The sequence below is a fragment of the Glycine max genome, chromosome 6 (assembly GCF_000004515.6).
Source record: "Glycine max cultivar Williams 82 chromosome 6, Glycine_max_v4.0, whole genome shotgun sequence".
Lineage (NCBI taxonomy): Eukaryota > Viridiplantae > Streptophyta > Magnoliopsida > Fabales > Fabaceae > Glycine > Glycine max.
In genome coordinates, this window is record NC_038242.2 from 1,134,072 (window position 1) to 1,145,609 (window position 11,538).

Genomic DNA, 11,538 nt, shown 5'->3' on the forward strand with positions numbered 1-11,538 from the left:
AAATAAATTACAAGATTTAGGAAAATTAATTGAAAGGTGAAGGTGAATTTATTAATAAAGTTGAGTGTAAATATCATTTGTCTAAAAAACTCGCAAGATATTAAAAACCAGCAATATTATAATCAAGCCTAAGAACTTTTGAAAAAAATAATTTTTCCAGACATGCACTCGAGTGATTTAGTACATTTGTGAAACACAAGATTCGAGTCATAACTTGAACCAAAGGGTTCAAGGGTATTAACGACCATTTAGGAGTGCATGCAATCCATTTTTTCACATAGGTATAGATAAGCATGGATATAAAATTAGCGATAGTTAAGATGAGATCCTTAGTCTAGACAATAATAGACTGCACCAAAATTCCAACCGTCAGAAGTATCGCTAATCTCTTTGCAACTATAAAACAAGGTCAAAATGAGAGCCATATTATCATCATCTCGAGCAGCATAGTCACGTATCATATCTCATCAATCAAGTCCATAAGATCATCAATCTCCCGTCTCAAAGCAGTAATTTTCAGCTGTTGTGAAGCAATCCGATTCTCAATTTCCCTTCCTGCTGACTTCTTCTCATAGCCGTCTACAACTGTAGAGTGTTTTACTAGAAGTTTATCCTGCAACTCTCTCTCCTTGGTAACAAGTTCCTCCACCTGAAAACAAAAACATAAATCATGTAACTATAAATCGAGAGGGAAATAACACAGAATAAAATATTTACAACATAACCTTCGGTAATATTTGAGCAGCTTGCGGAGAAGATTGCAAAATTGCCAATGGTTGCTTCAACTCTTTAGAGAGCTCTTTCAGTAAGCTATCGACTGATTTTCGAGTTGCTTTACAGGCTTGAATGTCTCCTGTCCTTGAAAGATCGTGTAATGACATTTCTAGCTTGTCATGTGCGGTTAAGCAACGGCTAATGATACCATGGACCTGCTGAATAGTTGCTTGCACCTGCATAGCAAAACACAAGTATTATATTCAATTACAAATACCGAACTCTGTACATAATACAACAAGTTGATTACCTCGTCCAACTGGAGCTTTGCCAAATAAGATGCAGAAGATTTGGAGATTGATATATCTGCATGCGTGTAGACAATGCAAGCAAGAAACAGAAAGAAAAAGCCAGAAATCAACATCAAAGGCTCCCTGAGCATAGAAAGACTGTTGAACTTATAGTAGACCTGCAATATAAGCAATGGTAATAAGTAGTATGCCCAATCAAATATCAGAAGAAAACAAATATTGTATATACTAAGTAATCAAATCATAATTATAATTTCTCTTGTCCTTAGTTCGTGTCTCTAGCAAATCACTCTAACCCTTGTATTTCATTTTCTGATGGGGTATACTTGAAACATTGGAAGCAGGTTATATAAAAACAAACAAAAAAACTCCACTTATAATTATATTGGCAGTGAGCAATGAGCACCCAATTCAATAAGGTGACCACTCCATGAAATTTAGGGATATTAATTCTTCTTTTCTTGTAATATAAAACTAAGAAAAATGTGTTACTTTTGTCATGTTCATCAAAATCTGAATAGTGCTAATATCACCCTTGGAAAACATGATCTTTGTGGATCATATGAAGTTGACAAAACATTCTGTTTTTTTCTTTTATGGCTAGATAGTACAAATTTAGCACTTTTAGCTTCATGAACAGATGCAACAGTAATACCTGAAAATGCTCATTATGCTCAGGAACAACATTGTTCTTCTCCAGCACAACAACAGGTCTACCAACAATATCCAAGTGGGAAAGCTTTGTCTGCAACAATTACATGGAAGGACTATAAAACCTAATCAAGAGAATGGAAAAACTATGATTTGGCAGAAGATATCAATATAGAAATACCTCCTCCGATTGTTTCACAGGAAATGGAACAGACACTGAAATATCTTTAGAACCCTCTGGCAAAACAACCTGGAATTTACAAGAATCAGGCAGATGTAATAGTTATTCAAACTGGTATAACTATATTACACAGACTACAATTGGGAGAGGGGGAGAGTTTAGGAAAAATTGCAAAGGAAAAAAGAATCTTGGTAAAAAAACATTTCCAACTTAGGAACAATTGTCAAGATGTGGTTACTTGTTAACAACTCAGGTGCCAATTAATTAATATAATAAAATCACAATTATATTCTCATAATTTAATCATAGACAACTGAAATGGTCATATTTATATATAGAAATTCATTTTCCCCTGGTATATTTCTTTCTCCCTTGAAAAGGTAAAAGCGAAATGCGATGTTGCACAAGCCAAACTGATAAATTCTCCATTGTAAGATCACATTCCAAGTTTCCAACCAACAGAAATGAAAAATAAAAAGTGAAATATATATTATCAAGAATCAAGATAAAATAAACTCGGTCACCTTCACAAATAGTGTGTCAATGACCAACTCATTAATAGGGGCACCAAAAGAGATGTTAAGGAAGCGCTTTCCATCCGATCCAAATAAGAAGTCCCCAAGTGGCAAGCCATATCCAATGGTAAAGGCAGTTTTCCAGCCACCAAACATAGGGTACCTAGGTTCAATCTCCAGTTCTGTCTGATTTTTAAAGAATAATTATTTTCGGCAAATTTTTTTAAAAAGTATTTCACAGTAAAAATTTATCAAATGTGAAAATATCCACCTTTTTTGAGTCACCCCATAAACTAGAAGTGGAAATGTTGCCAATTTCATCCCTGTAGTACACAGAATGAGCTCTTGGAGGTAGCTTGGCAACAAGACGCCTAAAGGCTGATGCACCTCTTAAAAATGGCCTGGTCTGATAGTCAAGCCTGTAGCAGAAAACAAACTATTATGACCTGCTCAACTAAGAAAACAATCAAATAACTAAGAATCAAAGAAACAAGGTGACCTAGAAAATTCTCCTTTGCTCTGAGAACCAGCATGGATAATATCGTAATGCTCTGTGATCTGTACATTGCCCCAATGGGAAATTTCGATCTCTCGAACCAACTCTTTAGCAACAGCAAAGGGTTGGTTATTCTCAAAGTGAATAACTATTGGCAGGTATGAAAATGGAGGAAGATTTTCATATGGACCATATTTTAATTCAGATCCCTGAAGTTTTGCATTTTCTAGTTTTGTATAGGACTCTATCCTTGCATCAGGCAATTTAACAGTGAGTGATTGGACCTTGACTGCATATGGGGAGAGATAGTGTGCACTTTCTTGAAACAGTAGAAGCTGGATGTCAGCCTGGTTGATTTTCTCTGGAAATGGTTGCAATGAGTGGGTAAAAACAGCCAAGACATCCAACGTCAGACTATCTCCCTTCCCAAGCCCCTTAGGTAAAGACACGGAATAAATTGTCAAGGAAGGTGGCACATCTTTAGGCCGGACAACTTCGACAGGTAAACCAACACCAGAAGATGGTTTTGATTTTCCCTTCCCATCACCAAGTGTTGCCTTCAAGTATGCCAAGTTACTTGCCTGGTTCTCAGGAAAGGACAGCAAAATCTCAGACACAACATCAGATCCCGTATTCTGCACCTGCAAAAAATGGACAGAAAGTGTGACATAAAAACAAATATAATAAGAAAGAGAATTATATTAGAAAATGAAAGTTAAAAGAGATAGGACATGCTAAGAAAAAAATATTATTAGGTAAGTGGCTTTAACAACAGTTTTTTCTTTCAAATTTAAACCTCTAATTTCAGAAGAAGAAAACGATTCAAGTTAAAAATGCATTTATTATTATTCAGTCCAAATTTCTAAACTAGAGTTAATGTTGTGTTTCTTACAGAAGTTAGGTTGTCATTTACCACCTACCACACCCGTGTCTTCGTCACAGAAAATTAAAGAATAAATGAAGAAATTACACTAAATATATGAAGGATAGAAAACGAATGATATTTTAAGCACCTTTAGTGAAGTAGTGATGCGCACAATCTGTGAAGTCAGATCAATCTGCAAAGCACAAGGAAAAGATGGTAAGAAGAAGAAGCAAACACCTGCAACGACAATTATTAGATACAGAGAACTGAACATTTACAGCTACATAAGAAAATAAGCGAGTCTGATTCCTAAATTCATTAGAATACTGCACAGAAAACATAGAAGCGAGCAAGTGAAGTAATTCATATATCGTGAATCCTTCCGATTCATTCCTTTTGATTATATGGTCGACATTGAATAGAATAGAGGCAAGCGATATATAAAAAATGTAGATCGGAGGAAATCCTTGGGAGTGGGTAATTTAAACGGGCTCGGTGTATTGTAATGTGTTGTGAAGAAAAGAGAAAGAGTAAAAGATGAGAGATCGAAACCCTAAAACGTGAAGAGAAAAGGAAAGATGTGAGAAGACTTACGCGACGGTCAACCTTGGCGAGGACCAGATCCGAAGCAGAGAGAACGGGCGAGGACAGAAAGGTAAATGCAAAGAGAATCGGAAACAGAATGAAGCTCATGATTGTTTTCTTTCTCTTCTTCGCCAGGCACTGCTGTTTCTTGTTCAACTCCCCTTCCCTGTTAGCGAGTAATTTACCACTTCCAACTAGAGTATGTCCACCCTTGATAAAATTAACAATGCAAGTAAAATAATAAATTCAAGTTATTCTTCGTCTACAAAAAATCACCAGTTCCACGAAATCATTTTTTAATACAGTCACAAGAAATTTAACCTAAAAAAAAATCAACAAATATGTACAAGTTATTGAAATTGCATGAAGAACTTCTATAATTTATACGGAGTTGTTGGTTTAAATTTTATGACCATTATTTTATTAATATATATATATATATATATATATATATATATATATATATATATATATATATATATATATATATATATGCGTGTTACATAATTAAAATTCTGGAAGACATCAAAATAAAATTTAATTTTATAATAACACATAATATTTTTAATTAGTAATTTAACTTGTGCATTACATAAAATGAAATAATGTATATTTTTAAATAAATAAAATTTATAATAAATAAATATTTTTATATCAATAATTAAAAGTATTAGATGCTAATAAAGATTAGTCCTATTGATAAAAATTGAACTCATATCTCACATAATAGCCTGATTTTAATATGTTGTTAATACAAGGATGTTATTAGTGAACCACATTCTTAAGTATGTATTCTTTGAGCCTTGCAACATGTTTTTGTTTGAATGAACTCTCAAGATTTAATTCATCTAAAGTTTTTAAAATTATTTTTTTAACTATTGATAATTTATTTTTAAAATATTGAAATTTAATTTGAAAACAAAGATAAAAAAAAGATAAATTGAAAGGGATAAAAAGGTTAAAAAAATCTTTAAAAATACTTCCATAGACAAATAACTCTTAAAAAACACTCTGGTTGACTAATAACTCTTAAAAAACACTATGGTTGACTAATAACTCTTAAAAACACTCTCACCCAATATAATTATACTAATTTATATATGGTAGAACACAAGGTTCATGTTGACGTCAAAGGTTTATACAAGAAGTTAAGACGAGGATATAATCAAACATTGGTCACATTCATGATCTAGGCCGAGCGACAAAGTTTTGTTTGATTTACACATTGATTTTGTATTGAATGTAAAAGTTTCGTTTTTCCTCCTCTCGTGTTTGGTGCATAGGAAAGCATGAAAACTCGTTTAGCGGAGCTTCTAACGCTTAAACAAACATGCCCCTAGTCAATTGACAATTGGGTGAAAATGCAGTCAATTAGCCATGAGGATCGGCCTCTAGAATGAATCATTAATTTAATCCTAAAAATATTATTCTTTTTCATAAATAGTCCCTAAAACAATAAAATTGTATACAAATAATCTTCAGAGTGTTAAGTAGCCATCCATTTAGTATGTAAGTTGATATATTTTACTAATATTCAGAAATCAATTGCAAAACATTTTAATTCTTGAAAAATTTCTTATATTAAGAAACATTTAGAAGAGAGGGTAATACTCTTAAAAAATTAAATTGATGATCTATTCATTTATCTATCTAAATTATAATGTTAAACAATAAGAAATTTTAACTCAATTTGTTGAACAATATTATAATATGGATGGAAATATTATAATGATCAATATTGTTGAAAAGTTTTTATAAAAAAAATCAATTCAATCTATACTAAGATCACTTTCGAAATGGCAGAAGATGAGTCCATTACAATTTCAATAAATAAATAAATAAATAAAGCTTTAAAGTCAACTTTTTTTTTCTTCATTTTCTCTTTTGTATTTCAAAAAAAATTCTTTCTTCGCTATCTTATTTTCCTCTATCGAAACATAGGTTAAAAAACAATAACAGTCGCAGCCTCACGGGATACAAATTCTGAAGTTAAATCATCAACCGCTTCATGAGAATGGAGTCAAGCTGAGGTCTAGTCTTCAGGTAACTACAACTTGCAGAAGCTCAACATTTAGTTCAAATGTAGCTCCAGGCTCTTGTAGGCAAAAAATGAACATAAAATGAACTCGCATTCCTTCCAGTATTGTATACACAGCAGCTGGAGCAGAGAATAAACCATTTGGGTGCATTCAGCACCACTCAACTCAAGTAAACTTAAGCAACCCTGCACCTTCTAATAGTATCTAAGAAATTTATGTTCTGTTCTGTCTGAATAAAATGAAATGAGTTTCTCTTATAAACTAAAATCAACTTAGGCACTTAACTTTTTATACAAGTTATCTCATCTAATATTTTAAAAGTACTCGTGAAGAAGTGTATATAAACAAGGTTTTACAAGACTTTGGACTTGGGAGATAAAATTCGGAAAGAAAGTAAGAGTTCTGGAAAAAGTCATGCATTTTCAATAGAAAAGCTATTGTAGCTTATATCTAAACTGGGCCTAAGTTTTTCCATTAGTATGAAAAGATTGGAACCTGAGCAATGATAAGATTTCCAGCTAGGAGTTTAGATTGTCGACTGGAGACAGCTGTGATTCCGCGATATAAGCAATCAATGTGAGTGAGAACTAGAAATGAAAAGTAAACGAGAGAAGAAATAAACAAGAGAGACCTATGATTGTGTTTTTACAGCATGTTCTGACACGTGTCACGGTTCACTTAGAAGGTCGCGATTATCATAGGGGGTGGTGACTATGGTGGCACTCTGCTCAGCCATTTCTGTTTCTCCGGCTCCCGTTGACCTCGGCGATTGCTCCGGTGAATGATCTCCTGGGCCCACAGCCTCACCTAACGTTCGAGTTTCGGTGCGTCCCTTGGATACTTTCTTCTTCAGAGCATTCTTATGCCACTGTTTCAGTGCCTTGGATGTTTGCTCATCAAATATTGACTTCTTCATCGTCGACCCCATCTGAAACAAATTCATTCAATATCTATTGAACTCCTCGGAGGCCAAATTCCAAAGCTAAAATAATATTGAATGCACCTGAGTAACAAGCGCATATAGTGGAAGTGTCACATAACTGCAAACCACTTGAGCTCCTAACCTGCAAATTCATCTTGTAAAACACTGCAACTTCAATGGCATCTTAAATAATTACATAAAATTCTCTGCTTATGTTAGTTAAAATGTGCATCACTGCCATGGGACATGACCTACCCAAGAGCTACTCTAAAAATCATGAGACTATCATCCTCGTAGAAGCAAGATGCCCAACCAAATTCATACTGCACCAGAAACAAACAAGAGTCAAATACACAATTATGAGTGTGAGAAGAAGACAATGGAATTTTGAATTGTTAATTACCCATGTCCACCAGAAGTATGTCAGCTCAAATGCATTCTGGACATGTGAAGCAAAACATCAAAGTCGTGAGAAATTCTTCAAATATTCAGGATCTCAGATTTGCATAAGCTACTAAACTATAGTAAAATGAACAGCACAGGACTGACCGAGTACCTGAAAGAGGACATAATGGATGAGATAAAGAACTAACTGAGGCCATGCAAACCAAAAATACTTGTCAGAGACTTGCACAAGAGGGATTCCCTGCACTACAGCATGCCTTTCTGATATGTCAAGTGCCATTCGAGTTATAATTGCTTGAAGCTTTGTTCCAACGGCCAGAATCACCTTCAAGTTAATCAATCGTTAGTCTAAACTGAATTACACACACGCAATTGGCATTTGGCCGTGAAGATATAAATCTGCTCACCACTAGTGGAAGAAAAGACACCCAAAAAGCAGCATGCCATCCTGAAAACAAGTTAGCAATTACTAAGAATTTGACTGCAATATAAGGAAACCAATTGACACTTAGGTGAAAGACAAACCATGGACATTCACAAGCAAGAATAACACCACTGATCCCCAAAGTAGTGGACTATCAAAAGCACAAATGTACCCTCATTAGAAGAAACCAAAGATTAAGGGATTAAGGAATGAAGTACCTTTTAACAACATGACTCCATGAAGCTAAATTACTATAACACATAAAACCAAAGTCATGACGAACTTGCCAAAATTACCTGATTCCTACAACTACCTTAAAGTCATCTTCTAATGACCTCTTGATATATTTTTGAAAATCAAACTTACTTCCCGGTGCTAAATGAACCTACAAAAGTGAAGGGGGCATTAACATTAGTTAATGAAAAAGACAAACAGCGCAAGCATATTACTGAAGTTGCATTGTCAAAACTACTAACAGTCACAAATCCATGTCTCATGGTCAAGTAGTCGGCCCTACGAACAGATCTGAAAAATTGTCGAAAAAAGCATACCTGAAAATTGATCGAGAACATATTATTGACCTTGAATTAAAGCAAAACATGAAAAGACTAATAAATTGTGATATTAATATCACACTTTTGTTCCCCATCTAACTTGGTTAATTCATGATATTTTCCAATCATATGTACCAAAAAATAAGAATTAAAAATGAACCAACCTCGATACCCTCTTTCAATATACCAAGAATTGGTTTCACAAATAAACTATATTTAAAAGAATGCAACTTAAATATGTCTCACAAGAATTATTCATAAAAGAATGAATACTCTATAGGTAGGGAGATACAATTTTCTAAACCAAAAACTTAGTTTTGAGGTCTTTGGTGATACCTTTAATAACCGCTTAATAATCTAATATTGGAAAAAGAGTTGTCAGTGATAATTGCTTACAAAATAGAAGGAAACTGGTGTTTTAGTCCAGATACTGTTGTGATCCCTCACAAATGATGTCTCATGAGTGAGTCTGAATCTTCTAGGATCTGAACAGATATTGAGGATGTTAAAACTGTGGGGACCTAGTACTGATGATACTTGAAGCTAGAAACAAATTATTAATGACTCATAGCTTTACCATTCAAGGCATCTTGATCCACGATATGGTCTTCCTCCCATTCCTTCCATCCACGAATCTATCAGAAGAAAGAAAGGTTTTACTATATATAATGAAAAACTGATTCACCTATTGTTCGATTCCTTGAATGAATCAAGATTTTTAGGCCTGAATCAATACCAACCAACCTTTGCTCTTCCAAGCGTCATTGTTATGGCACTGTATATCACATGGAAGACAGCCAAGAAAAATATAAAAATGTGTAGCTGATGCAATCCGGACACTGATATAAGAGGCGTGTATCCCTACATAGCCAACATTCGATAGCATGAGCTTTTCTCAAACTACTAAGATCTGGACTAAATTGAAAATTTGCAACTACTCTGATATGGTGCAACATGAAATTTTACTAGAAGTGTAAAATGCTATACTATACTAAAAAAACAGGTTTTAACAACCGAACTTGGTACGGGGTTTTTCCAACTCACTAGTATCTAGAGTTTTTTGACTAAAGTATGTAACTTGAAGAGAGAGTTTTTGACACCCATAATGATTTTATTTGGTTCAGGTAACAGACAAACAAAAAAAGTTAGAACATTGAGTTGGGAAGAGTTGATTACCGGATTACAACTTTGGCCTCCACCCTCAGCTGCTAGAAACCTACGCTCATATGATAAAAGCCTGCGGTGATGGCCACCACCTTCGGCCTCACCACCACCACCACCACCCTCCTCTGTCTGAGCTCCATGTTCGGTTGCAGGAGCCCCTCCATGACGTTCTTCAAGGGGAAGACAGGGGAGCATTGTGCGTGCATACTTCGCGGGAATACACATTTTAGAAATGTAGTTTTGACCAAATGTTAAGAGCAAGGAAATAAATCCCAAAACCATAAGCTCTGCATGCCAACAAGGAAATAATTCATTATTCATGAGAACAAACAAACCAACAAGAAAAACATTACTATATTTTAATGAGGTTGCTCACCGGCTTTAATCTTTTCAAGAGCTTCTAGCAATGCATGCTTCTTTCTCTCTTCAAACACCTGAGACCAATAACAAATAAATTCATTCATCACGTAAATCATCCATCATGCATGAATCTATTTAACGAAAATATGTACATTGTTACAAGTTATTGTTATTATATGTAATGTAATGTACCTTTGCGAATTTGTGTATAATTTTTTCCAAGAGTATAGAAATGATAACGATAATTGCACAAACCGCAGCGACGGCCCATGTAGGTGTGAGATCTAGCTGCCTGCTGTCACCGCCTTCTCCTCCTCCCGCCATATATATTCAATAAATTGTTGGCAAGAAAAAAGTTGTGACGGTGATGATGATATAATGTGTTTGTGATGAGCAGAATTTTAATTATTATTATTAAAGAGTGTGCGTTTTGTGTTGAAAATGAAAATCAGAACATTCTTGGATGGCATTGTCTTGTCGATGATGTTCATGTTGTTTTCCTAAGTTGCAGCATTCTAACAACGATCCAAATGAACGGAGAGGAACAACTGACTCTGCATTTTACACCCATCGCCATTTGTCTACCTTTCATCTAATTTCGGTCCCATCCATTATTACTCTTATAATTGTTTCCCTGCCTCTAGTTTTTTTTAATAATATATATGATTATGAACAAAAATAAATAAATTATGTAAAAAAAATTAAGTTTCGCTGTTACCGGAGATCGAACGGGTCATTCGTGTGAAAGGCCAAAATACTTAACACTGTACTATAACAAATTAGATTTTAGTTTTTATATACGTTCCAGTTTAAAGAAGTGCACTTTTTGTTAAAATTTAACAGTTATGTACTCCCTTGTTTTTTGTCCACACGTGTACTTAAAACTTAAAAGCTTACAAGTTACAACACGAAGTTATAAACCGAATAATTAAGGATAGAGCCTCTGACAAGGGCATACAGTAGTATACATATTGTACTCCTCACATGATCCTCAAAGTAATATTAAAGACATAATAAGTTTTTTAATCGAAAGGATTTATGTAGCCGTGTAAGATTATATTAGATTCATATAGTGTGACCGATTTATTCAGTGAGAGAATATGTATTTAAATTTTACATTATATAAAATTTCCTTAAAATAATAGCAATCACAAATCACGACCCTAATTAATATATAATTTTTGAGTGATACCCCTACTCTATGAACATGGGAAAAAATATACTATTTATACTTATGTTACAGTACTTAAGCCAAGGAATTGACTTTTTTTTTTTTTTTGCTGAATAGCGAAGGAACTGACTTAATACAATAAAGTTTAATTCTATATACTTCGTAAATCATAATCATTTTT

At 34.0% G+C, this 11,538-nt stretch overlaps 2 protein-coding genes across 2 annotated transcripts; both read right to left on the minus strand.

The window, feature by feature from the left end:
- Positions 1–284: 284 nt before the first annotated feature.
- On the minus strand, positions 285–4,615 carry LOC100817203 (dolichyl-diphosphooligosaccharide--protein glycosyltransferase subunit 1A). The gene is made up of 10 exons (XM_003527235.5): positions 4,328–4,615; positions 3,882–3,926; positions 2,872–3,509; positions 2,644–2,791; positions 2,382–2,558; positions 1,858–1,926; positions 1,681–1,770; positions 1,025–1,183; positions 726–950; positions 285–649 (listed from the first exon to the last, which is right to left on the minus strand). The coding sequence occupies exons 1-10, from the start codon at positions 4,424–4,426 to the stop codon at positions 458–460; spliced, it is 1,842 nt and encodes a 613-aa protein (XP_003527283.1). The 5' UTR covers positions 4,427–4,615; the 3' UTR covers positions 285–457.
- Positions 4,616–6,958: 2,343 nt separating this feature from the next.
- Positions 6,959–10,510, minus strand: LOC100780855 (MLO-like protein 9). The gene is made up of 15 exons (XM_003527585.3): positions 10,379–10,510; positions 10,203–10,260; positions 9,839–10,113; positions 9,407–9,523; positions 9,240–9,297; positions 9,059–9,147; positions 8,585–8,659; positions 8,405–8,493; positions 8,210–8,259; positions 8,092–8,132; positions 7,836–8,009; positions 7,683–7,718; positions 7,535–7,602; positions 7,361–7,421; positions 6,959–7,285 (listed from the first exon to the last, which is right to left on the minus strand). The coding sequence occupies exons 1-15, from the start codon at positions 10,508–10,510 to the stop codon at positions 7,025–7,027; spliced, it is 1,584 nt and encodes a 527-aa protein (XP_003527633.1). The 3' UTR covers positions 6,959–7,024.
- Between the last annotated feature and the right edge of the window lie 1,028 nt (positions 10,511–11,538).